This window comes from Crotalus tigris, unplaced genomic scaffold (assembly GCF_016545835.1).
Source record: "Crotalus tigris isolate CLP2741 ecotype Arizona unplaced genomic scaffold, ASM1654583v1 scf7180000024340.7048381, whole genome shotgun sequence".
Taxonomy (NCBI): Eukaryota; Metazoa; Chordata; class Lepidosauria; order Squamata; family Viperidae; genus Crotalus; species Crotalus tigris.
The window spans coordinates 2,830,753-2,858,430 of NW_024100510.1; the positions used below are offsets into that span (position 1 = coordinate 2,830,753).

Sequence of the window (27,678 nt, forward strand, 5' to 3'; positions counted from 1 at the left end):
AACAGTGAGGGGTGCAAAGTTCCTGCAACTTGCACTTGCAAAGTTTACTGCCCGGGTGTTTTGGCGCACTCAGCAGCAATTCCTATTGGCTTTGAAAAACCAATAGGGGGAGTAGCACAGCTCATGCAAAAGTTGAAAAAAAAAACCATCAAAAAAAGGTCCCAGAACATCTTCTGAGCGTTCTATGTGGGAAAAAAAGCCCTGCAGATTAGTCTTCAAATATAGAAAAAGAGGACATTTAGGAGGACACTTTCCGAGGGAGGACAGAACTCACAAAAGGAGGACTGTCCTCCCAAAAGGAGGACGGTTGGTCACCTTAATGTAACCATCTGGCCAGAGCATATATAAGTAGCATTTAAGGGGTTAAATCCTGTCTCAAGAGATGGCTTCTGGGAAATGTAGTTTAGTTATTACATGGTTATATCTGTGTTCTAATTGGTCAGTTCTATGTCTTAACTAGTCATTGGGAGGGGCTTCAATGGTTTATGACAGGATTTGCTGGCTATGTGCCAGTATGAAAAGTTTCTGTGTGGCACAGCTACGATGCCTTTGCTCCCTACAAACATGGGGTGAATCTACCTTTAATTTTTTACACAAGATCAGACATATTATGATAGGTGCCTCAGAAGAACTCTTCTTAACTGTGAGTTATTGCTTAGAGCAGTGATGGCAAACCTTTTAGAGACCAAGTGCCCAAACTGCAATCCAAAACCCATTTACGTATGGTCAGGTGCCGGGTGGGTGTAGTCCGTTGGGTGAGTGTGGCCATTGGGTGGGCGTGGCTGCAGTGGTAATGGCAGGCTGGGTGGGATTAAAAAGTTAAATCAATCAATTCCAACTATGCAAGATTTTTTTTTCTCACAAGAAGTTGAAATTGACTGATTGAACCTTTTTTTTTGCACACGGTGGCAGAGGCCTAAAGCAAAAAGGGTTTATAAAACCCAGCTGAAGGCCTAGGACTGGGACGATGGCATGCGTGCCCACAGAGAGGGCTCTGAGTGCCACCTCTGGCACCCATACCATAAGTTCACCACCACTGGCTTAGAGATTCCTGAAGAATAAATAATTTGATTATTAATCCGTCTTTGGAGTTAATCTGTCTGTGACAAACAGGAATAAAGCAAATCTCTTGTTTGGATCAGAACCCTGATGTAGTGCGCCCACACACATTTAAGCGATGAAGAGCTGCCAGCTGCCCCTAAAGGGAGGTGGGGAAATCGTCCTTTGTGAATGAAAGGCCAGCTGAAGAAACAGAACCTCCTAAGAATGCGGGAATTGCTACTACATTGAGCCAGGGTTTCGGCCAACCCCCTAAAGGGGGAAGAACCATGCGCCGTGCAGACAGGCTTCTCACACCTGGGGCGGCCAGAAGGACCCTTCTTCATCCGGCACACCACAGACCTCGGACCCTCAGGATGGAGCCTTTCCCCGCTCCCCCAGGCAGCTCGGAAAATAAGCATCTGCGACACCCGGCCACAGAGCAGCGGAAAGCAACGCACCTCGGAAGGACCGCAGGGGCTGCCAGCAGCATCTCGAACTCCTGCAGGATCTCCCCCTTCCATGCCCAACGAACGACCTTACAACTATCGGCCAGCAACGGTCGCGCAACCAGCGGAAGCCTTCAACTTTCAGCCAATGGGCTCCTTTGACGTCATCCGGCGCCCCTCCCACCCAGGTGCCCAGCGAAGCCCAAGCCAAGCAGCCTCGGCGCCAAGTATTGGAGCGCCGGGAACCAGTAAGGAGTCAGCAGCAAAGCGCGGCGCTCCAAACTGAGCTCGCGGCGGAGCTTCCGGAACGTAACCGCCGAATGGGGAGAAGATGTATGTGTATCTGACACACGTAGAACTTAGGAACTCCGAAGCTCTTTTACGGTCCTCGGGGTGTGTGTGTGTGGGAGGAGAAGCTTTCTTTTGATTTCCATTTTCAAAATTTCGAAACTGCAACGCGTCTAGAGGCCTCAATACTGTATACAAAAGATGGAGTCTGAACGGTCTCTGAAAGAAAGTTATATACTAAATTCATACGAGCCTTTTTCTGCCGATTGTGCACTCGGAAGTCTTTGACACGGCCGTTTCTATAGTAGTTTTCTGTTTATATTATTTTTTACCCTTGTAAGCCATCCTAGGAGTTGGAAAGAATAGCATTGCGCTACATTTTTTTCGCTATCACAGCTGCAAGGATTCCTAGTTAACAATGGGCATATTTCACTTTCCTCCAATACATTAAATGTTAATAATTTTCCTCTCTAAGAATTGAGTTCTAACTCTTTATTTTTCTGTATCACACAAGCGGGCAGCTCCCCAAAGAAAACTCACGACCGTAACTTGATCCAGGAGAACATATTGCGCAGTCTCTGGTTTAGTTTTAAATTTTACTCCCCGCCTTCGCTCTCAGAGCTCCATTAATACAGTACAGCGAAGCGAAAACGGATTTCCTCCATGTAGAAGAGCCGCTTGGTAACAGGAAGGGGAAAAGGCAGCGGCGTAGATTTTAACTCTTTGATGTTTACGAATCAAGCTCTTTTCCTCTGTTAAACAAAGAAAATTCATCTTAAGAAAAACGGACGTTTCTCCTTTCTCCAGCACTAATCAGCAAAAAATGATAACTATAGAGTGGAACAGCTGCTGTTTCCTTTATGGCTTATGTATTTCTTCCCTGAAAAGACCTGGAACCGACTCTGTTCATTGCACATTTGTTAGTTTGGCATTGAAGTGTTTGATAGATTTTTCTTACAAATGTGAGATTGGATATGCTATATATCAAGAGTGAGCTTTTTTTGTTTACAGCACTGAAGCTGCATTCTGCTTCTGTACTAATTGAAATAGTTCATACTATTAGTACTATTTCAATGGCCCTAATTGTAAATTTTGATAGTACTTTTTATTGCCAAAATCGGTGATCAAACTGATTTTATCTGTCAAAACAGAATTTTAAGTAGGCTTTTGCCATGAAACCAAGGAGAAATTACAGTACTATATATCATCCCTGGCAGAGTATATCAGTAGTACTGTACTTAAGTTAGTGGGGGCAAAGTACCTTCAAGTTGTTTTTTGACTCCTGGCCACCCTTCAGACAATTCCTTGTTTTCCTGGGCAAGATGTTCAGAACTGTCAGAACTGGTTTGCTGTTTCCTTATTGGCTGAGTTTTGTGCTTAGAACAAGTCTAGAATTCGCAGTCTCACTGGCAATCATGATTTCTACAAGTCAGACTACCAATATGTTTTAAACACTGTTTCGTTGAATTGATGAACGTAACCTTCAGTTCACCCATATATCTTCTCATTATTTCATATCTTCACATATTTAATAGGAAGGGTTAATTAACTAGTTTCAGGACATAACACAACTCTGTTAGAGTTATTGCAATGTGTTTGAATAAGAAGTCTCTGAAGCCAGAGAACTGTAATAACTAATCCCAAGCATTTTTCAGGCTCTGTTGAATAAAATTCAAGCCCTGTTGTGGAAACTCCACTATCTGAAAACTATGTTATAACTTGTATATGAAGATCCGTTACCTAAGAAAACTGTATAAACGTGAAAAAAAATTGGAATAGCACCATTTCTGACTGAGAAATGTTATTAAACATTTGTGAACTCGTTCCAGATACATTTTTAAATGTTGCTGGTGAAAGATTATGAATACAGTACTATATATTTTTCCTAGTTGTGTATATATAGTACTGTATTTAAGTTAGTGGGGGAAATGTACCTTCAAGTCTTTTTTGACTTCTGCCCACCCAAGGAATTAGGCTAGAAACTGGTAGACTGGTGAGCTCTGGTACCACCCTAGGCACAAAGCCAAATGAGTGACCTTGGGCTAGTCACTCCCTCATAGCCCTAGGAAGAAAGCAATGGCAAATCACTGCTGAAAACATATTAGCAAGAAAACTGCAGGGTTATCCAACCAGTCACTAGGAGTCAATACTGATTCAAAGGCGCGCGCGCACACACACACACACATACATAAAAAATATAATGGATAAATACAATCTCAGATGTGAATGTGCTGACTAGATTTCTAATTAATAATGTAGGAAAGTATTTTTCACATACTCTGTCTTTACAATAATTTTTTAGTTAGCTATCCTGGGCTAAAAACAATTACTTTAGGCCAGTGGTTCTCAACCTTTTTAATGCCGCGACCCCCAACCGGTCGTAAGTTGAGGACTACCCAACTGGTCTAAGTCAAGGACTTTCCCTGCCCGGGAGCGCCGCACATGCGTGGTGCCGCCCCCTGCGCCAGCCGAGGCGTAGCTGGCAAGCGGCAGAGACGGAGCAGGCCGACCACTGGCTGGGCCACCAGCTGGCCCAGCCCAAGGGAGGTAAGGCACCCGCCGGGCCCCACGCGCGCCAGCAACCCTTCCTGCGCCCGCCAGCCTCCCACCTCCCACCCCTGGTCCTCTTTTACTTACATTTTTAGTAGTTGCTCAGCAGGGAGGGGTGGAAGCTTCCAGACAGCTCACCTTCGCTGCAGACAACTTGCAGTACCGTTTGCAGAATGGGACTTTTGGCGGGCTCAGCAGGGCAGAGATAGCCTGGACAATTCCTATTGGCTTTTGAAAGCCAATAGAATTAGACTCTATTCAAGAGAGTCTATTCTATTGGCTTTCAAAAGCCAATAGAATAAAAGGGAGTAGCACAGCTAAGGAAAAGGGAGGAAAAAATGGCGGACTGCATTGTTTGGCGACCCCCGTGAAATGGTCATTCGACCCCAAATGGGGTCCTGACCCACAGATTGAGAACCACTGCTTTAGGCCATATGAGATAGAATGGTTTTTGAAGCAATAATGTTAAGGTGACCAACATTGTTACAATGAAAAGGAGGACACAAATAAATTGAAGAAAAAAATATAAATAAAAGAAACATTTTATTCATTGCAACAATAATACAGAATACACTATAATATGATAAATACATAATAAAAAACATTTGTAACAATAACATTTTACATTGTAATTATGCTTACATGCTGCGCCCCTGCCTGCAGCCGCCCTGCCAGCACTGCTGCCCCACTGTGTACATTGGGCCCTGTGGCTCCCAAAGCACCAGCTGCGCCAGCTCCGGCCCTAGGGGGCACCCCGCCATCAACACACCCCGCCTGCAGCCGCCCCGCCAGCACCACCGCCCATCCTGCGCAGCCCCGTGTAGAGCAGGCCCCATGGCTTCCACAGCACGGGGGGCAGCCTGCAGCAGCAGCCCCGCCTCCCCTGCCTCTTGAGCCCGCAGCCGTTATTGCCCTAGCAGGGCCGAAGATCAAGAGAAAGTTACTGTGGCGTCGCTGCTCCTGTCTCCTCCAGGTATCTTCGGGACTAAATAGGAGATGGTGTAGTTGGGTAATAGGGAGGGGTGCAAAGTTCCTGCCAATTCGCCTTCGCTGCAGACAACTTACATGTGCAAAGTTTGCCGACCGGGTGTTTTGGCGCGCTCAGCAGCAATTCCTATTGGCTTTCGAAAGCCAGTAGTGGGAATAGCACAGCTCATGCAAAAGTTGAAAAAAAAAACATCAAAAAAGGTGCCGGAACGCAGTTCTGAGCGTTCTATGAGAAAAAAAAAGCCCTGCAGATTAGTCTTCAAATATCAAAAAGGAGGATATGTAGGGGGACACTTTTCGAGGGAGGACAGAACTCACAAAAGGAGGACTGTCCTCTCTAAAGGAGGACGGTTGGTCACCTTAATAATATTTTAATTATTAATTGGTACATTTTGTTGCTTGGAACTAGTTTATATTTTATCTGTGATTGGCCAGACACTGAAACAAATTTGGAGACCTAAGTCATAGTGACCTTGATATATTATTACTTGTTATTGATCAAATCTGCTTTAAGTTAATCTACAGCATATCTATAGAACCTTCATTCTATTTATCTTTGATTTCTTAAATCATGTTTTTAATGAACATAAGCTGGTGCTTTATCTTGCCAAATATTGGTCGTAGTATGAGATTTCAGGGAATATTTTTAACTATAGTTAAAATTTGGGGTTGAAATTTGAATTTATAGAGCCACAATGGATAGCCTCACCCATTTTTTTGATTTGTTTTTTTGTCTTTCTCTGATTATTGTATGAGCCAGGTGAATACTAATCCTTGGAAATACATATTGTTTAAATTATGACCAACAGATGTGAAGCTAACTCATTCCCTAGGCTTAACAGAGTTATTCAGAGAAGGGTGTTAGCAACGCACAGGGTTGGGCACATTAAACTTGCACTGGAAGAGTCAGCAACCTTAAAGAAAATATTGCTATTGTTCTAGTGAAACAATATCTTAGCAACCATGTTGAGTGTACATTGCAAAAGACATGATACAGTATAAGAAGTTTCTGTTTTCCCTGTAACCACAGCCTGAACCTCTTGCTGAAGAAAAAATACATGGAAACTCATAACGAAGCTGCAGAGAGAGAAAGGTAACCCATATTCAAAATAATGTAGCTTACCACCCACAACTTACCTTGGAATTTTCCCCCAGTGATGGAATCTGATGTGGCTGATCACATGACCCGTCTGAAGCTCAAACTCCTTGAAAAGGTAAGCTGACTTTTCTACAATGATATCCAAGCATTAACTATCCACTAATAGGGCAAAAAAGGATGGAAAAAACCCTATCAATTAAAATGGAGATTTTGCAATTCAAATAGCTGTTAGCTGTGTCATACTGAACATGTCAAGAATGCTATGTATGCATGAAAGTGTACCTTTAATCAAGAGTTCCTGATCCTTTGGGCCTTTCCCCAACTTGTCTTGAAGTCCTACCTCCCTATCAGAAAGCCCTACTGTCATAAATGTTACTGTATTGCCCAGCCATATCCTGCTTTTATTGCCTGTGTTTCCTAAACTGCTTTGAAGGCACCAAGTGGCAAAATTACACAGATTCTATATACTTGAAGGCTGCTCAAGAAATATGTTAATATAGTGGAAGAAACCCTACTAAGGACAATATTATGCTGATTGCTGGCTAGTGTTAAGATGTAAAGCAAGTTCATAAGAAAGAAAATGGATGTCAGAGGTCATTGGTGCTATCAGTCCAAGAGAGATGTCTACCCTTATGCTGCACAATAGCAAATTGAATTCTATGTAATTCAAGGTTTATCTAAAGTTTGATAATTTCCTGCTGATTCCTTTTTATTATTATGAAACAAACATGTTAAAATTATAGAAGTTATAGATTTTTTTAAAAAAAGAATCCTGTTATATTGTTCCGTAGAAATTAGAAAATGAACATGAAAACTTGGATGACTCTGACTCACCCGTCTCTACAAGTAAGCAATTAAAGCATTTTTGTATTTGTTAGAAGTAAAGTCTTCATCCTGGTTCATCCAAGCCGGGAATAAATAAGCAAACATGGCGACTGCTTTGGGAGGAAGGTTACAGTTTATTGCAGAAAGATGGTTCTTCAGGAAAGTGCAGAGGAGAGAGAAGGAGTGAGCACATGGGGCAGTAGGCTTTTATACCCTCTAGCCTTGTTTGGAATAGTTTCCTGTTCCTGTGGCATGAACCTTGAGGCTGTTTCTGAGTGTTTGTCTAGGCCTTGATATCTGTGGTTTAATTCTATTATCATATCCTGCTTCCCAGGTGATGGGGCTGACTCCTAGAGTTTGGGTGGGGTATGCAGATCTTCTCTTTTGTCTTCTTGATTGCTCTGGCTTCAACTTTCTGATGGTTTTACATCTGCATTTGTATAGGGCTAAAGTCTTGCTTGGGGCAGAGAGATAGATTTGGGGCCAGGTTTGGTTTTAAAAAGTCCTTTTGAGGAAAAATATATTTTTCTGCCCTTTTTAATATTTCTTCTCTGGGGGGGCTAACTTCCATCAATCCCCACTTTGTGCCTTAAGTGTGTAAATTTATGACACACTTATTGGCACAACATTAAAATTGATCTGGTCAGGGAGACTTGGTAGACAAGCTTTTAAACTGTTAAGCAAAATAATAATAATAATAATAATAATAATAATAATAATAATAATAATAATAATAATAATAATAAGACATTAATGGAGGCAGCAGAAAAAGATCCCTTTAGTGGCTCCCAAAAGGGGAGCTTGCACCCATAAAGTTCTAAAAGTCAGGGCAAAATTTTGTTAGGTGGAAAAGAAATTTATAGTGTCCAATATTCTGTGCCAATGATTTTCAAATGTTGGATATCACCTTTAGCTTTCAGTCAGGTTTGTATACCTCCCAAAATTCTTCACAGCCATGGTTTTCCTTAGTACATGACCACTGGCTGCCCAATTTCAAGGGTTGTTTCCTGCCTTAGCTCTTAATTCAGTGCATCCAGGTTTGTAATGCCCAATTGAGGTTAGCCAGTATGCCAGGCTATTAAATTGTCTTTAAATTGCACATACTGAGCTCTAGGAATCCCAATCTGGGCTCACCAGTGCAAGATATTCAGGGCTGAAGTTTGGGATTTTTCCTGTTGCTTCCTTAGTCAGGGCATATGAATTGCAAATCATCTGAGGGGGCCTAGTTCCCTCCCCCTTGTTATCTGTTGGAAGTTGATTCCAAGCTTTGGTGCAATAGAGCAAAAATCAGCCTGAGGAACTTTACTAAAGGTAGGTGGAGGGGATAGACTCAAGTATGATTCTGAATGGTGTGTGTGTGTGCACTTTTACAAAATAGTCAATACAAACATTCTGGATAAATTTTCCCTCCCACCAGATAGAAGTCCAAGGTGTTCAGTACTTGTTCTGCCACCTATTCCTAAATGCCATCTCTCCATTAATACATTCAACTGGCTTGTTACAATACAAATGGGGCAAGAAAGAAAAGTTTACAATGAGTTTCCACCCTCCCCCCACAGTCTAATTCTCTCTTCTGAGGCTTCACATGGCTCCAGGACTCCTTCCTTCTGCAGCTCTCACAGGCATCTGGGTAAATGGTAGGACTTGGGAAGATATTCCACTCAGATTGTTTGGTGGCTTTTTAGTGGATGGCTGGATTCAAAACTCAATTCCATGGCTCAAATGGATGGAGGCAGCATCTGGATCTGTGTGTTCTGCTTCCAAAGGCTTGGGAGAGGGTTTCAGGGCTGAAAGATACAAGAACAAGGTCTCCCCTCCCCCCCTTTCTGGGTGGACTCTGCCAGGAGAGGCAGACAAATGGTATGGAGAACAAAGGACAGGAAAAGAATTGGAAGGGAGGGTAGCTTGCAGGCAGTTTGAAAAGGGCACTAATACTGCAGTTATTAAACATAGACAAATGGGGAACAACAAAATGAAATGTTTCACCTTTGAACTTGACCATTTGCAACATATTATGGGCAAGAACTTGCAACTTGAAAGGAAGTGGAGAAAAAAAATGCTAGGCAGCTTGAGAATGCTGAAAACTCCAAATAATTTTAAAAGCCTAACATTTTAATATGTGCAACTTGCCAAGGGTAGGAGAACATTTATTCTAAAATAGACCACATCATTTTAGAGATTGAGAAATGCTTATATATTTGGGATAAGAAAAGTTTCATAGTAGCATCACCAATAAGTGATAGGATACGAAAAGTAAAAAAAATTATTTCCCCACACAAGCAGACTTGAGCTTCAAAAGGCTCTTGTAGATAGACACACATTTTTCAGGAAAAAGGTAGATAAAACACATACAGTAAATGCAAGTGAAACGTTTCCAACAGATAAACTTAAAGCAATCCCTCCTGGTAACTTAAGGCTGTTCTTGAGAGTACACAGAGAGAAAGAGGAAAACAAACAAACAAACACATTTTTTTTCTTCACTCTGTTTGTTGGCCAGACAAACAGAGTGAGGTATTTCCTTTTTGTGGCTTATTTTAAGCAGAATTTCTAGCAGAATTTAAAATTCTTTTTCCTTTGGATTTGAAACAGTTAATAGTCACATTTACCTCTCACGCAGACTTTGACAAACATATATACGCAAAGACAAGAGAACAGAAGTCTTAGTTTTACACATCCTAGTCATTCCCACCATAAATTTCAGATAACTCAAGTTAGGGAAGGCACATATTTTAAACATACCACGTGGTTGCATAGAGGAGAGAGAGAGAGAGAGAGAGAGAGAGAGAGAGAGAGAGAGAGAGAGTCACTATTTCTTATTTTCCCTTTTAAGTACCTTTATTTAGCCAAATTGGTTTCCCAGCAAGGCCCTAAGCAAAGTCTATTTTTTTTTTTTCATATAGTTTCTTTACCTACCTCTTTTCCATTCCGGCCTGGACAGGAAGCTGATTCCTGTCCCAGGCTACAAGCAAGCTTTCAACTGGGAAATCTACCTCAGCCCTTGAATTGGAATCTCCCATTCTTATATGACGGGATTTTCCCTTGACGCTAAAGGGCACTACACAGTCAAAGCCTCCTTTTGAGACTTCTTTCTTCCACCACGATTCTTTGTGAGTCCGGTAAAAATGGGACTCACGGAGCACTCTGGATCCCTCACAGAGTTCGTGGGACAGCTCCTCTGAGGGATCCTGCCACGTTTTCAGACCAAAAAGGAGTCTGCAGAGACACTTCTGGTTTCCTCGTTAGAAGGTACAGGCTACTCTTCGACCGGCCGGCTTCACACCACTGTTTACGGACGCCTCCAATGTCCGTGGGCACCTCCACTTGCTCTCGGAGGTAAGTGGCCGCTCCCTTCTTGAGGCTTAATTTCCTAACTTTGCTTTGCTTACAGGGCCTTACCAGCTAGATGCCCAAATCCAATTCTTTCATTCACTCATTCCATTTCATTTTCACACAGTCTCTCCCTTTTCCCTAATAAAAGGTTCTGTGCTCTGGCCAACCCCCATGCTTTCCAGGTTCTGCCAATTAAACAGATCCTTTCTGTGGCTAGGAAAGACCAGAAGCAGCAAAATCCAACTGTGATTGGGAAAAAAAAGTCTTCTCACTCACCCAAACAGAAATACACCCATTTTCTTTGTTCCCCTGGGCTTTAAACTTAAAATTTAGAGGTACTCACCTTCATCTTCTTCCCAAAGCAGCCCTTGAGCTCAAACTCTCAAAACTCCCTTTACTACCCTAGCTCCACATGGGCAAGGCCTGGGAAACCCATCCACAGACACAAGAGGGTCTGCTGCCGGCAAGATGGGGCTTACCAGTCTCAGTCCATTGGAGAGGTTAGCTTGGAGTCCCATCTCAGGGTGCCAAATTGTTAGAAGTAAAGTCTTCATCCTGGTTCATCCAAGCCGGGAATAAATAAGCAAACATGGCGACTGCTTTGGGAAGAAGTTTACAGTTTATTGCAGAAAGATGGTTCTTCAGGAAAGTGCAGAGGAGAGAGAAGGAGTGAGCACATGGGGCAGTAGGCTTTTATACCCTCTAGCCTTGTTTGGAATAGTTTCCTGTTCCTGTGGCATGAACCTTGAGGCTGTTTCTGAGTGTTTGTCTAGGCCTTGATATCTGTGGTTTAATTCTATTATCATATCCTGCTTTCCAGGTGATGGGGCTGACTCCTAGAGTTTGGGTGGGGTATGCAGATCTTCTCTTTTGTCTTCTTGATTGCTCTGGCTTCAACTTTCTGATGGTTTTACATCTGCATTTGTATAGGGCTAAAGTCTTGCTTGGGGCAGAGAGATAGATTTGGGGCCAGGTTTGGTTTTAAAAAGTCCTTTTGAGGAAAAATATATTTTTCTGCCCTTTTTAATATTTCTTTCTGGGGGGGCTAACTTCCATCATATTGGAATTAAGTAAGATGTCAATAAAGAATTCTGCAGAATTAATCCCATCTGGATTTAATATCTGCCTAAAAATCTTTTATCACACAAAGCTTTATGTTATTTTATTTGTGTTTATTTGTATTAATTAGGTTACTTAATTGATTGCTACACATGTGGAGGATGAAAGTTAAAACTATCAGAATGTTAACAAGAGCATTAATCTAGGTGTTGTGTCATGAGCCTGCAAAAGCAGACTCGAGATGTTGCAATGATCCCGGGCATTCCAAAAGCTGCCTGGGACCAGACTGAGTGGCGTCGGCCTTGCGCACATGCGCAAGGCGCGAAAACGCTCTGTTACTTTGTTTGCCATTGTCCGGGTCTCTGGACACATAAAGAGGCCTGTGTGCCTTTTGCCATTCGTTCGGGTGTTGTTGTAAGGAGAATAAAGAGCTGTTTAACTTTGCCATGTGTATTCATCATTCACACACGAATGAAGTACTTAACACTGGCGACGAAGGTGGGATCCTTTGCAAACTGAAGAGAAAGTTTTAAGGACTTACCCAGGAAGTCCTCAAGAGGGAAGACAGCATCTGAATCAGCGTCCCAGCCTGCCAGTATAGCGTCACTGGAGGGTGAGCTCAGCTAAAGGACCCTTTCTCCAAACAGAATTTTGCAGAGGAGCGAGTGGTGAAGGTAGTAATAGTATGATGGCGAAGATTGGTTGTTTGTCTGATTTTGATGTCTCACACCCAGAGAGATGGAATTCCTACGTTGCAAGGGTGGAGAATTACTTCAAAGTAAATCAAATTAGAGAAGATGGCTTGAAGGCTGCAACTCTTTTGTGTGTCTGTGAACAGGAAGCTTTTGAAATTGCAGAGAATCTGGTGGCCCCTGCACCTCCGGAGTCAGTAACATATACTGATTTGAAGAAAATGTTAAAGGAACACTTCCAGCCAAAGTTATTTATTATTGCTTGGAGGCACGTGAGCAATAACAGAGAGAACAGAGGCCGGGTGAATCTGCTACGGATTTTATTGCAGCCTTAAGGCGAGCAGCCAGACCTTGTGAGTTCAAGGTTCTGGAAGAGAGGCTGAGAGATTGCTTCGTATGTGGTTTAAGGAACAGAGACTTACAGCAGAAGATTTTTGCAAAAGAAGATGTCTCTTTCCAAGATGCGCTACGAGAGGTGACAGCTGAGGAAGCAGCAGGCGGGGCTGTGAAGACCCTACGGCTCACCAGGAGCCCTCCAGAGACAGCTACCATCCATCAAGAGGATGCTCGAGAAGGATCGGAAGCGGATCCTGAAGAAGAGGTGGATAGACTTTACCAGCCAGCTGAAAGGAGGCAGAAGGAATGTCCGGACAAGGCCCCAGCATCTTTTCAATGCTTCGGGTGCGGAGGACGCCACAAGCGAGCTGACTGCAGGTTCCACTCCGCCAATTGCAGAGTGTGTGGCAGGCAAGGCCACATCACATCCGTCTGTTTGGGTCGCCAGAAGGTCCAACCTCGTGAAGAATTGCGTCTGAAAGGTACCAGGATCCCCAGCCAACATAGGGTGGGTTTCTGCGCATTGCGCAGGAGTATTTTAAGGACAGGGACACACAAGCCCCTTAAAAAGAAGCTTTCCATTAACTTAAGGCTGCAAGGGGTTCCCTTATCAATGGAGTTTGACACTGGGTCCGCTCTCTCCATTATTTCTATTAACACATTCAAAAGGATATGCAGCTGCAGTGGCCTTCAAATTAAACTCAGGCCATCCAATCTAACAGTTACAGATTTTCATAATTCTATGGTGTGTGTTAAGTGGGAGGCCACCCTTAGAGTATAGCATAAGGATTTTGAAGGTCCCTTAGATGTGGTGGTTGTTGGGGGTGAATGTATGAGTCTTATTGGACTCGATTGGTTTCAGGCTCTGGGAATCCAGGTAACTGGGCTGCACCATTTGCAAACGTTGAGCCTTGCAGAAATCTGCAAGGAGTTTGCAGATGTGTTTAGTTCAGAGCTGGGATCCTACAAGGGGCCTCCAATTTCACTACGGTTAGACCCAACAATCACGCCCATCAGGGTTAAGCCTAGGAGGGTACCTTTTACCCTCAAAGGCACGATTGATGCTGAGCTGGACAAATTGCTCCAGCAGGGCATTCTAGAACCTATGGATCCAAGTCCATGGGAAACCTCCATAGTAATGCCTCTAAAGGCTAATGAGGACATATGTATATGTGCAGACTACAAGTGCACACTGAATAAGGCGCTGCAATAGCACGCTTATCCAGTGCCTGTGGTAAGTCACATTTTGGCCTCCCTAAAGGAGGGGGGCACATTTTTGCGAAGCTTGACCTGGCACACGCCTATCAACAGCTACCTGTTAATGAGGCAGCTGCAGAGGCCCAGACTATTCGTAACTCACAGGGTGGCCTTCAAGGTCAAGAGACTGCAATTTGGGGTAAATGTAGCCCCTGGCATATTCCAAAGTGTTATGGAGAGCACACTTCGAGGTATTCCTGGAGTCTGTCCCTACTTTGATGATGTCGTCATTGCTGGGGAGTCATCTCAAAATTTAGCAGAGAGATTAAGGGCTGTCTTGCTTCGTTTTCGAAAAGCAGGCCTTAAACTAAAGAAGGATAAATGTAAGATAGGAGTCATCTCTACTGACTTCTTAGGATTCAGGATAGATGCTCAAGGCATTCACCCTGCTGAAACTAAATTGCAAGCTATCCAGAAGGCCCCAAGCCCTAAGTCTAAGAGTGAGCTGCAACTTTCTTGGGGCTATTAAATTTTTACCATACATTTCTCCCACATAAAGCTGCAGTGGCAGACCCATTACACAGGCTCTTAGACAAGCAGGCTCCTTGGCAGTGGACTAAAGTCCATGACAAGAGTTTCAATGAGGTTAAGGCCTTGCTCACTTCTAATGCTGTTTTAGCGCATTTCAATGAGCAACTGCCTGTGTGCATCGCATTTAATGCATGTCCTTATGGGGTGGGAGGTGTACTCAGCCATCTGAAGGCTGATGGGACACAGGTCCCTGTGGCTTATTATTCAAGGACTCTGTCATCTGCAGACCGAAATTACGCTCAAATTGACAGAGAAGCCTTGGCCATAGTGGTTGGCATTAAGAAATTTCATGATTTCTAATATGGCCACCATTTCATGGTCTGTACTGACCATAAGCCTCTGCTGGGTTTGTTTACCACTAACAAACAGACCCCACATATCATTTCTCCTCGTATGCTGAGATGGTCCATTTTCCTGTCAGCACATGATTATACATTAGTTCACAAACCAGGAAAAGAGATAGGTCATGCAGATGGCCTGAGCAGACTATACCCCTGAATCAATTGGAGCCAGATCCTGCTCCAGCCATTAATATTCTGTCCATTCAGGAGTTGCCTAGTCTTCCCTCAATGCTAGGGATGTGGCTGCAGAAACTGCCATTGATCACACGCTTACATGCGTGCTGACGTGGGTATTGTCAGGATGGTCTGACAAGTGCCCAGATACTGAGTTCCAGAGCTTCTGGCTCAAGAAGTATGAGTTTTCCACTTTCAAGGGTTGCCTGTTATAGGGTAGCATGATAGTGATCCCAGCCTCATTGAGGTCTAGAATCCTGATCTCCCTGCATGAGGGACATCCTGGTATAGTCAGGATGAAAGCGCTTGTGCGCAGCCATCTTTGGTGGCCTGGCCTCGATAAAGCCATCAAGGCCCAGGTGCACGGGTGCCAAGTGTGCCAACAGTCCCAGCCTGAAATGCCTCAGGCACCAGTACATAGGTGGGAGGAAACTCAAACCCCATGGTCTAGGGTGCATAGATTATGCTGGGCCCTTTTAGGGGCAATTCTTCCTGGTTGTTGATAGCCATTCCAAGTGGCTAGAGATTGTTCCTGTTTCCTCCATTACTACTGCCAGGACCATCCAGGTGTTAGAGGAATTTTTGCATCACATGGTCTTCCAGATGTTCTGGTTTCAGATACTGGCCCTCAATTTACCTCTTCGGAGTTCCAGGCTTTTCTTCAGGCCAATCTGATCCGGCATGCAACATTGGCTCCCTTCCACCCATCCTCCAACGGACTGGCAAAGAGAATGGTGCGCACCACCAAAGATGCCCTCAAGAAACTGACTTACGGTAACTGGCATCACAGGTTAGCAGATTTCCTTCTTGCACACTGCACCACACCATGCACTGCCACAGGGAAGAGCCCTGCTGAACTCCGCTGAGGCCGCCGCCTCATCACTAAACTGGACAAGTTGCACTCTGACCGGGTGGCTTCACAGGTGTCACAACCACGGGCACCTAGGAGACTCCATGTGGGCGATCCGGTCTGGGCACCAAACTATGGGCCTGGTCATCTCTGGGTCACAGCTGTGGTCTGCAAGGTCTCTGGGCCGTTGTCATACGAAGTTGCCTTGGGAGACGGGCACGTTTTTCGCAGACACATAGACCAACTGCGTTGGAGACTGGATTCTCACCCTTCCGCTCCTGGCTATGCTCTGGGGGGGGGGAGGAGGACCATAACATGCATTCTGAGGCTCAGTTTCACAGGCCCAACAGGCCATCACTAGCCGCTACTGAGGCTATTTGGGATTCATCCCAAGGTTCCGCAAGTGCTCCTAACAGGAATTCACAGGATAGGGGGTCATCCCACACATCCATAATCACTCCAGACAAGGAGTCACACTGGGGGTATCCACAGTATTCATATATGTCAGATAGTGCTCCAGACAGGGAGACTGACTGGGGGTATCCACACAAATCACAAGCAGCAAGAGAAAAAGAATAGGCGCTTGTCAAATTCTGCAATTGCTCCCAAAAGGAGGTCACCAGCAAAAGGGGTTGCCATGGAGGCGACTCCTGACTCTGGCACCTTGGGCATGTGCTTGGGGGCCACAGAGTACTGGGGCACTTCCGCTACCCAGCACTCTCCATCTGCTGGCCTTGGGTTTGAGGGACAGTGTTCCCAAGAAGGGTCCATTGTGGACCCGGAGATTTCCACCCCTCCAAGATATGCTGGCTTGGACTTAGAGGGTCCTGCCAGCCAGCAGATGGGCGGATCAACCGGGTATTTGGGGCAGCAAAGTCCTGGCTTGCCTAGCCTGGTAGGTGAGCAGGTAGGCCAGGCACCCTCACCGGGGTCACCTGGGGATTTAAGGCAGGAACACCCTGGCCTGCCTCACCTGGTAGGCGAGCAGGTGGGTCAGGCAATCTCTCCTGGCCTTAGAAGGTCGCAGAGGGCCAAGTGCCCACCCAAACATCTTAGAGAATTTGTGAAGTTGCTGTCAAGTCACAAGGGTTCTGTTCATGAGGTCCCTGAATGACGGGTAGATTATTTTGTATTATTTTTTTGATTTTGGATACATTTATTGCATGAACAAAGTTGAAGGGGTTTTGCCTGAGGGCAGACTCGAGTATTCCACATTCCTTGCATTTGATTAATGAAACTATATAACACTCTTCCAAGGTATGACGTACATGTGTGTGCGCAGGTATGTTCCATCTAGGGGAGAAGGGATGTTGTGTCCTGAGCCTGCAAAAGCAGGCTCAGGACGTTGCATTGGTCCCGGGCATTCCAAAAGCTGCCCAGGACCAGACTGAGTGGTGTCGGCCTTGTGCGCATGCGCAAAGTGTGAAAACGCTCTGTTACTTTGTTTGCCATTGTCCGGATCTCTGGACACATAAAGAGGCCTGCGTGCCTTTTGCCGTTCGTTCGGGTGTTGTTGTAAGGAGAATAAAGAGTGTTTAACTTTGCCATGTGTATTCATCATTTGCACACGAACGAAGTACTTAACACTAGGATTGAAGGTCTGTGCATATCTACTTCTAGCGCTGTCCTGTGCCATTAAACTGAAATCTCCATGTAGCAGTACTTACCTCTTTCTTAGTATGTTAATACATTGTATATTGTTCTTATTACTTTTTATTATCTGTTGAATGTGTTTATAATTTATTATTAACTGCTCGGAGACCATCATATCTGGGATAGATTACAAATATTGTTAAATAAATAAATAAATAACAAACACGGATTGGCTTTGAGTTGCAGAAGCCCTTGCCAAAAGCCCTCCTTTCCCAGTTCTTTCTCTATGGGCTCCAAATGTCAGCTTCAAGATCTTCTTTAAGCGGAGGGATACATTTTTGAATTGTGCAGATTTGTAGTAGCTGCTTTGACTTCTTTTAAGGAGGGTGTTGGGGATGGCAGAAGAAAAGAACATCCTGTTTCCAACAATTTTTACAGTGGCTACAACTTCCTACCATGAAAGGATGGATGCGAGTGACTGGAGATGTTATTATCCCCTCCTGCTACAGTCTGTAGAGCATCAGCATATATGACAGAACCTTTGGAGCTTTCCCAGCAGCCAAGATGAAGCAGTGACAGTTTCCAAATGGGAGAGTAATCTAAATGGGGTTCTGGGGAGAATTAGAGCCTTTCCGGTCCCTCTGCTCCCAAGCAGAAGCAACACATTTGCTTGTGCCTTGTTCCGACCTGTGCTCGCCCAATGGAGAAAGCCTCCAGTGTTTCTCAACCTTGACAATTTTAAGGCATGTGGACTTCAGCTCCCAGAATTCCACAGCCAGCTTTGCTGGCTGTGGAATTCTGGGAGTTGAAGTCCACATGCCTTAAAATTGTCAAGGTTGAGAAACACTGCGGGCTGCTCAGGATATCCATTGCCTCCTAACGAGTGAATGGTTGTTCAGACTGTTCTGCATGAAGAGTAATATGCCAGTTTTACTCTGTCTTTTCTCTTCACTCCTTTTTAAATGTGATATTAATGTCACCCACAATTTTTTTTGCAGGAAATTATGACAATTATGGCTACGCCTTACAAAGTGCACTGAGAAGACGGAAATATCTTCTACAGCAGCTCAGAGTATGATATCCCTAATTCTTATCGTTTTCTTTAAAAAAATGGAATAAAATATGCTTCCTTTTGCTCATTTTTACTACGTTAATACAATGTTAACATAATGTAGTTCAGTTCTTTGCCAGCTAATATTTTTAGTTTAGATAAGGTGTAGTGAAAATTTAAGAAAAGTAAAAATTCTAGGGAAAAGCAAAGTAATTTTGAGTAGATACATTTGGGAGGGGAGGTAAGAAAACCCATTTTTTGCATCATGATTCTTTTTTTGAAAAGGAAAATCTCTTATAGCACTTTTAAAGTTTGATAAAATTGGGAGGTGGAGTTGTGCAGTATCTCATCTATTTCCGTCCAATATGTTGAGTACAATTAATGAAAAGTTTAATGTTCATTTTTTTGCTAATGTCTTTAGCAAGAAAAGATTATATACTGGAAATGTCTTCAGCTTCTGTCTTGTTACAGGTTGGTTTTCTTTAAGCAAATATATGAGTTTAGAAAAACTATACTTTGTATTATAGGAACAAAATCTTTTGGAAGAACTTTCAGTACCACAAGGTTTACCCAGAATTCATAAAAAGCCCTTGGAGCCACATCATATCTACCAAATTCCTCCTCCTCCTCCTCCTCCTTCTCCTCCTCCTCCTCCTCTTCCTCCTCCTGCTCCCCCTCCCCCTCCCCCTCCCCCTATACCTCAACAACCAAGAATTATCCAGCAAACAGTAAGTGTTTTCTGCTTTATTTCAAGAAGGAATAAAAAAAAATCAAACTAATCCAAGCAAAACCAACTTCATTATGTGACAAGTCTGGAACATTATTTCACCAGTACATCATGATTTCATAAGATCTCTTGGGATGTTATTGGAATAGGGTTGGTTCCAGATTTTATAACTAGCATCTTGATTGCAGATGTTAATGAGAACTGTAAGATATTCACTATCTAATTTCTGCATATTAGGCTATGCAGATTTCTGCATATCAAGTAGGCCAAATTACTCTGTTGTGCCGTGATTAAATGGCAATTCCTGATGAACTAAAACTTAACAAAATTTAACAAATTAAGTTGAAGATGACACCTCATATTAATTGGTGAATGGTCCAACAGTGTATACATTAAAGCACTTTACCATTGGTACATTCAATTTGAGTAGCATAATTTGAGATCCCAAAACCTTAGATACAACTCTTAGAATTGTATCAATCATGACCATCTGTCATTTTTAATAGAAGAAAACACATGGAAAGTAATACTCATAAACATGTTTATTGTTATTTTATGTTGTTATGTTATATTACATATTATCAAATTAATTTATATGGCTGCTACAAATGCTGCTCTGGACAGCTATCAACATAGAAGACGAAATAAAATAAGTTATATTTAAAATGCTTGTGTTGTATTTCTCCCTCTATTGTTAAATCTAATCTAATTTCCCACTTCTTTGTAATGATTTTCTTCTGTGATGATCTTTTCAATGTTCACGAATCAGCATACAATTCTTCAGAACATACAGCTTTGCTGGCCTTTCTTTTCTTCATTAAACTCTTCTTAGCTTTCACTGTTGGTTTGCTCAGTGAATTCCATGTAAGTATAACATTTTAATTGTTTAATATGTTGTCTATTAACTTAGTTCAGCTACAGATATAAGAATGGAGCTACGGTTTATTCTTTAACTATTCTTTTTCCATCTTTTTTCTTTTGCAAGTTACCACAGCAACCAGCAACCATAATTCAACAAATACCTTCATATCAGCCACCACTCATTACACAGATTCCATCTCCACAGTCATTTTCAGTACCTAGATCTGGGAATATTAAAGAAGGTATTTGTGCTCAAAAACTATAACTATGTGTACACTATGTAGGAATAACTCTCATTTAATATAGTAGAACTAACTTCAAGTCCTAGGAAATATATCTTACAGTATGCTGCAGAGCTACAACTCTATGCAAATTGACTCAGAATTAAGTCCATTGGACAGAACATGGATGGGATTGTTGATATGGTTCCCATCTATGTACCCAAATTCAAGAGTAGGATCAGTTGGATTCAGGGAGACTAACAAGATTTTTTCTTTCAATTGTGTTCGATTCTTGGACACTGTCTGAACAAGCCCCTGCAATTTTCTTGGCAAAGTTTTTTCAGAAGTGCTTTGTCCTTGCCTTCTTCCCAGGGCTGAGAGAGAATGACTGGCCCAAGATCACCCAGCTGGCTTTGGGGACTGGAACTCACAGTCTGCCAATTTCTAACCTGGTGCCTTAACCACTAGACTAAATTGGGTCTCAACTTTTAAATAAAATGCCATGGAGAGTGTCAAATATTCTCTTTTAATTTTCCCACTTATAAAGTTTGGGGATGCAATTTAAAAAGTAAAGATAGCTATGGAAAGATTCTTTGTAGAATTAGTCTGATAGAATAAGAGGAGCTTACTTTACCCTTTACTGTAATAACTTCTCTGTGTATGTGTGTGTTATGTACTGGATAAATTTAATACATGCAACAAAGCAAGGACTTGTGGATAAGATAATGGCACCAAGTGACACGAAATCTAGATCTGCATACAATACAAGTGCTAATCTTAAATTACAATCAGACAATCCAAATATATAAATAAAGGGACAGAAAAGATTTAGTCACACAACTGAACTAGCGTAGCATTGAAAATAAATAAAACCATTCATGGCAGTTTCCCTGACAACTTTACCATACTGGCAAGGATGTCTGCAGGAAGGATCAACAGCATCAAAATGGCAGGCATAGGCAACAGAAGGCAGAATGGTGCCTTTGAGAATGTATTTATTTCCTGCCTTTATTATTTTTACATACCTCAAGGCATGAACATATCCAACAAACCTTCCTCCTCCTATTTTCCCCACAATGACAATCCTGTGAGGTGGGCTGGTTTGAGAGAGAATTACAGGCTACCCAGCTGGCTTTCCTGGCCAAGGCAGGATTTGAACTCACTTGCTCTTGCTTTCTAGCCTAATGCCTTAACCACTAGATCAAATTGGCTACCACAATAGCATGCACGGGGCAGTTGTCTTCAGCTTCTCCAATGCCATATTTTCCTGGGACCCAGTACAGGTCTAGAGAATAGCTGAGAAAAGTGGCAAAGATGTGGCTGCTTTAAGGAGCTACAAAAGATGATACTTGAGCACTCTACACATTCTAAATACAGAGCGCTACTAAACTAATATTACTCTGATATAATGTAGGCAAGTAGTTAGGAACCTTGATTTTTTTTCATTCAGTTGAAATACTTATAATGTTCTTTCCTTAGCAAACTTCAGAGTCTTTGAATCATTTATAGACTTTAAACTTAAAGGAATTATTGAAGTAATTATTTCCTTCTTTGTTGAGGCACACTGTGTACATATGTAGTACGTCCATTGTGTAACATATTCAAGTTCTTAACATGTGTTATTGTTCGTACTTTTAAAATATAAATTTTGCAGCTCAGCTAACACTAGGCTGGTTGCTTTAAAAAAGAGTATTGATCTAAGAGATTATGCTGTTCAAAAGGCTGTACTTCACCGTTTGGATTACATTATGTTCTCCGTTATAACCATAGGGTGGGCTTAAATTGTCCTTTATCCTTTATAGATATGGTAGAAATGATGCTAATGCAAAATGCACAGATGCACCAAATCATTATGCAGAACATGATGCTGAAATCTTTACCACTAACACATTCACCAGCTAGTGGGTATGGGGTCCCGATGCTTCAACATGGACAACAGGTAACTATGTTTTTAAAGGACTTTCAGTAATAATCTTTAGTTGAATCATATCTGTAAATTTATGTGTGCTAATCATTTTAATGGTCAGGGTCATTCAAATTAAGATTCTTAATTATAGTGTACAGGTAATTCTCATTTAAGGACCACAGTTAGGACTGGCAGCTCTGTCATTAAGCAGAATAGTGGCTAACTGGCAAATCACACAACCGGGACTACGCTTTTCTTTTCCCCACTCTCCCACCTCTTAAATGTTCTGCCCAACGCTGGGATAATTAGCAAGAAGGGAATTCATGTTTCTAGTTACATTCATTGGAGAAGAAGGGATTATAAGTGAGTAAGTAGGAAGGCACATTATGGGGAATTACATCCAAAGGAATGCACTGGCACTAGGAGTCACGAGTGTACTACATAAACCGCCTGCTGTATACCCCATTGTGTGCTGCTTACTTCTTATAATCCCTTCCACTCCATTCTCTCTGCTGTGTGTGGAGGGGAGAGGGAGGATTAGCAATTTTTTTAGGCAATTCTCCTTTTTTCCCAATTACAATGCTTAAAAATTTCAGTACTGAAGTTACTTCTTTGAACTGCATGCAGACATATAATAGTTTTGGCAAACTTCAAACATATGTTAGCATTTCCAATCAAAACAGCTGAAAACATAGAGTAAAATGTTTTGTGCTTTTTGCAACATGAAACGTTGCCCCCCCCCCTCAGTGGAATTTGTTATGATGGGAAGTAAGTTTGTCACCGATTCATTAATGTATTTTGTGAGTCTGAAACAAAAGAGAAAAAGTGGATTTTAAACCATAAGCTTCAAATCAGTATCGGAATCACTAAATCATTTGACTTGATGTATTTAATATATTATCCTGATCTTTTTAAATTTATCTGCAGCTTACTGCTCCTGTTCCAGTAAGAGTGGAGAAATCACAACCATCAACTGTACATCATCATCATTACACATCTTTAGGAGCACCAGTTATTCCTTCTCAAAGTGGCTTCCCCATATGGCCACAACTGGAGGGTTTCCCATCTGAAGTCCATAATCTGCCCATTCCAGTCAATGCATCACACACACAAGTCAAGAGTTTGCCACAGTAGGAAAATTGGTTTCAAAATTTTCTAAGACATTTGTTCTATTTGTTCCCTTTTTACAGCATACCAGTTCAGGTATATTTCTTTATGTATGTGTATATATAAAGAATCACAGAAAAACAACAATAAGTTGTTGTGAAATATCAAAAGTCACGTTTTCAGGATGAGCAAGTTCTGTTATATTCCATTGTATCAATCTCATTTCAGTATTCTAAGCAGATGTTAGGCCTTCACGGCCTTTGAAAAGTTTCCCTCCAGCAAGTCATATATGAATTATTTTCAATTGCTCAAAGGTGCTCTAAAAAAGGAAAAATTAGATAAATCACATAAAGTTAGTTCATTCTGTAAATATATATATTTCTAATTACACATTTTTCTTCCCCAAGTGTGCCACCCCACAGACTGCTTGGATTACCTTCGGGTTTGTAGATTCCATAACAACAGTATAGAAAAGGTAATATGAATGTAGACTTCCTGTATTTATATCAGGGCTATGTCAGCTTGCCTGATTAGCCTTTTTCTCCCTGCTAACTCAATAAATTTAAGATTTTTAAATTGTTCCACTAGGCACAACTAACAGCAAATTGCCACGTAACAGTGATGTTAGTGAACTTGCCCTATTGGGCTTCTCTCATAATCTTGTTGAGCTTTTCTGCTTTCATAAAGTGAGGGCAGGATAAAGTTGAACAATCTTGGATCTGGGAAAGTCCCCTCTAGATTTATAGAAGTACAAACACCTTGGCTAGACATGATGGGAGTTATAGCCCAACATGCTTGAATTTGGACATTTCCAAATCTGTATCGCCTATTGAGGAAGGAAGTCAGCAAGCATCTTTTCCCTATAGCATAGGAGTTCTGGTTACGTTTTCTTGCATGAAACTTTGTTCAGCTGATCACTTTGTAATACTTAAGATTCTCCTGGAGCGTCTGGGACAGAGAACTCCTGTTTGGGAGAGCTAATCTGCATATTAGATAATGTAAGCTTATAAAGACAAAGCTGTAAGTTCCCATAGATTCTACTACAGAATTTATACTAGACCCCATTTGATGTGTTCGACACCATGTTTGCATAGCAGTATTTGCTGAGTTCAGAATGTGAATGAAAATAGCATCTGGATGGATTGGAGAGCGTATTATGTATCTTCTCAATGATTCTAGATAAAATATTGGTCTCAAAAGAAGCTGAGAAAATTTTCTTTTACCTGGAATGGAGTTGTATTTTTAGTAATTTCCTTTTCTCTGGATACATATTTCCTTTCCTGCCAGAATTAGGATGATGATGAATAGCTTATACGGTTTACCATTCTACCTCTGGCCATACCTATGATTCTTAATTTTAAAATTAGATTAGTATGCTGCCTTTGTAGAATTATTTATTTTATATTTTTATACAGTAACAGAAAAATGTGTGGTTAATAGAAAGCTTCTGATGCAAACACAGTAAAAAGTAAAACAATAAAAAGATACATTATGTAATTGATTTCAATTATTAATGAACTTGACACTGTAAAGATTTTATTCATGGAACCATATGAGATGCAAGATTTTGGAGCTAGAGAGAAGGAAAGAGAGCTTCAGTGGTATATATAAACTCTCTTTTCAATTTAGTTTTTTAGTTCCTTTCTTTGTATCCCTCCATCATTGTAGAACTACACTGTTACCTTGCTTAAATATTGTATACAGACTAACTGATTTCTCTTACAGGTGGCTTGCAAAGGGGCAATGAACACCTGATTAAAAGCATTGGAGCTCTCTCATCTGACACTTCACTGCAGAAAGACAGAAATTATGCACATTTGCTGAGAACACAGGGATTGCAGCGAGCATAAAATTTCCACCTGATACAGCAGTCTTATGCATCAATTCTATTTGACCTATACCATGTGATAAATAATGTGCACCATATCCTGTTCATTCATGTCACAGACATAGAAGAGGAGGAAGAATGCCATGGGAAAGAAGGGAAAAGTGCCCGCATCCATGGTCATACTGAAAGCTCATGCCAGTTATGGGCTACATAACAGCAGTCTTATGATAATATTTAGGAAGTGATGGATACACCTTCTTTGTGCATTGTTCAATCCACCTACCAACATTTAACACAGGATGTCAACAACAGAGCCTTTCACGACAAGGCTGTCTACAGGAGTGGTCCAACTAGGAGTTGATGGGAAATCATTGCTCTAATTACCCAACAAAGGGAAAGAAGGGGTAGCATGGAGCACAATGGCACAAATCTTCTCAAACAATGGAAATAGCTTTGGTCATACAAAGCGAGTGATAAAAGTAAGGAAGCCAGAACTGTTGTAAAGGTGCATTGACTAGGCCGAGGGCATAAGGTTTGGAACCAGGAGCAGCAAAACAAGCTCTATGAGACAGAATAGGAAGAAAATAGTTGTGGTTTAGCTAGCAAGACTATCATCATATGCAAAAGAGAAGGGGGTCCCAGAAATCAAAACTATTCTGCTGGCTGTTCACAAAGAAATTCTTCTATTGCAAAATAATAATAGAGAAGCTATGAGGCACTCATATGTTTTGTTTTGTGCACGTTAAATAATTCCGAGTTATATGTGCAGAATGTTCAAAGTTTAAAACTGCTAGGGCTTCTCACCAGGAGTGGCTGGGAGACTTCTTTACTATCTGAAAACAATATTGTTCCTTATTGTCAAGCCCAAGGCCCAAAACAACAGAGTGAAATCCAGTTGAGTCCAACTTTTTATTTGTTTACATGTAATAGAAAACATCTTGCCAGACAAAAGCTATAATCTTATCTAATAGATATACCCTGAGAGATTCAAGGTACGATCATCAGTTCAGGGCTGCACAAGCGCTTATTTTGGGCTTCTCTCTGTTATGTCCTGCCTCCTCCTTGGGAAACTGGAGTGCACTTGCCAAGGCCCCTTCTTCATCAGGTATGCACATTCCATCACACTTGGTAGATAATTAAGCAAGTGCTGCAGGAGCCAATGGTAGATATAAAATTGATGGTCGTCTGATATTTTTGAGTATAATTCTCATCAGTTCCATAAGCACAATCAGAAGAAACTTCTGGAACATACAGAGATTTATAAAACTCTGCACAACAGTCAGGTTCCTGGACACATGAGTGAACCTTTCCCCTCCCTTACTGTTTTATTAACGGAGGCAAGCATCTCAGCAACTCTTGTCCAACTGTTTTAGGTTATCTGTTTCATATACCATGACAACAGTATCCACGTCAATAAGACTTAGCTAGAATAAAGAGGCCACCGGTCTTTTAGCTACACACCCTTTGCCCTAAAGGTAGTTTATGCAGGGTTAGGGTTAGGGTTTGGGAGGTTCTGGTTTCTTCATGTTTAAACTGTTTAATGTTTAAACATCAATAATCCTTTCTGAATCTTTCCCCTCAAATGGCTTGAAATTGTTTTTTTTTTTGTTCATGACCTTTTGCTACCAAAACCAGCAACAAAATCAGGCAGTTGTTAAGTGAGATTTGCTCCATCTTATGACCTTTTTTGCCACAGTTGTTAAATTACTGCAGTTATTAAGTGAATCATAGTCATTAAGTGAATCTGGCTCCGCCAATTGACTTTGCTTGTTGGAAGCCAGCTGGGAAGGTTACAAATGGTGATCACATGACCACAGGAGAGAGCAACTGTCATAAATACATGCCAGTTGCCAAGCATCCAAATTTTGATCACATGGCCATGGGGATGTTACAATGGTCATAAGTGTGAAAACTGATTATAAGTCACTTTTTTCAGTGCCACTGTAACTTTGTATGGTCACTAAATGGTTGTAAGTCAAGGACTACATGTTTGGCCCTCAAGCTGTCACTTATGAGTTCTGCTTTGGAGCATGAATTTATTCCTCAGCAATGCCCAACTGTATGTGAGGCTTGCAGTTCTTCAATAATTGTCTCTTGAATGATTTGACAGAATCCATATTAAAGTTTGAGAAAATCGGATGTTAGTGATAGCTCATGTTCTGGGATGGGAAGTCAATACTCTCAGGCCAAATGTCTTTTTCCTTTAGGGCTCTCAGATTGTGTCTGCAAAACCTTAGATGACCACTAGGTGGCAGCAGAAGCCTGCATGAAAGTTCAAGTCTGACTTTCTGGCTGGATATTTGCAGTACAGATCTGTTAAATATATTTTTGTTAAATTCTATTGTTCTCCATTTTGTAACTGTATGTGAAATGGGAATTGAGAGATCTAGTACCCAGCTGTATGCCTTATCATTTGATGATGGTCTCCTTAATTACCTGCAGTGATGTGTATGGGATGGGAGAATAAATTCAGTGTAATTTGCAGGTATCATTTTTTTTCCTACCTTGACATTCTGTGCAAAATTCAATGAAACATACAATATTGCACTTATTATAATTTCTGAAATTGAAGACACTG

The 27,678-nt window shown here is 41.8% G+C and overlaps 2 protein-coding genes across 13 annotated transcripts in view; one reads left to right on the top strand and one right to left on the bottom strand.

The window, feature by feature from the left end:
• Positions 1-2,251, bottom strand: part of PCNT (pericentrin) — a 138,195-nt gene extending 135,944 nt beyond the window's left edge. For 3 of the 10 annotated variants that reach the window (XM_039326406.1, XM_039326408.1, XM_039326403.1), the window contains exon 1: positions 1,500-2,249. In XM_039326406.1, the coding sequence (XP_039182340.1) occupies positions 1,500-1,562 (63 nt within the window). In that variant the 5' untranslated portion in view covers positions 1,563-2,249. Of the gene's footprint in view, positions 1-1,499 lie in introns of all 10 variants that reach the window. The other 7 variants (XR_005554654.1, XM_039326405.1, XR_005554653.1 and 4 more) reach the window with 4 other exon arrangements.
• CUNH21orf58 (chromosome unknown C21orf58 homolog) lies at positions 537-26,867 on the top strand. 3 transcript variants are annotated; one of them, XM_039326414.1, is made up of 10 exons: positions 537-643; positions 6,343-6,526; positions 7,203-7,257; positions 18,398-18,471; positions 18,978-19,178; positions 20,163-20,280; positions 22,062-22,198; positions 23,093-23,295; positions 23,680-23,747; positions 24,998-26,867. In XM_039326414.1, exons 2-9 carry the CDS (start codon positions 6,470-6,472, stop codon positions 23,720-23,722), a joined length of 888 nt encoding a protein of 295 aa, XP_039182348.1. In that variant the 5' UTR covers positions 537-643; positions 6,343-6,469; the 3' UTR covers positions 23,723-23,747; positions 24,998-26,867. The 3 variants fall into 3 exon arrangements, with proteins under 3 accessions (XP_039182348.1, XP_039182347.1, XP_039182349.1); XM_039326413.1 differs by lacking the exon at positions 537-643 and having other exon boundaries at positions 5,605-6,526; XM_039326415.1 differs by lacking the exons at positions 537-643; positions 23,093-23,295 and having other exon boundaries at positions 5,605-6,526.
• Positions 26,868-27,678: the final 811 nt, after the last annotated feature.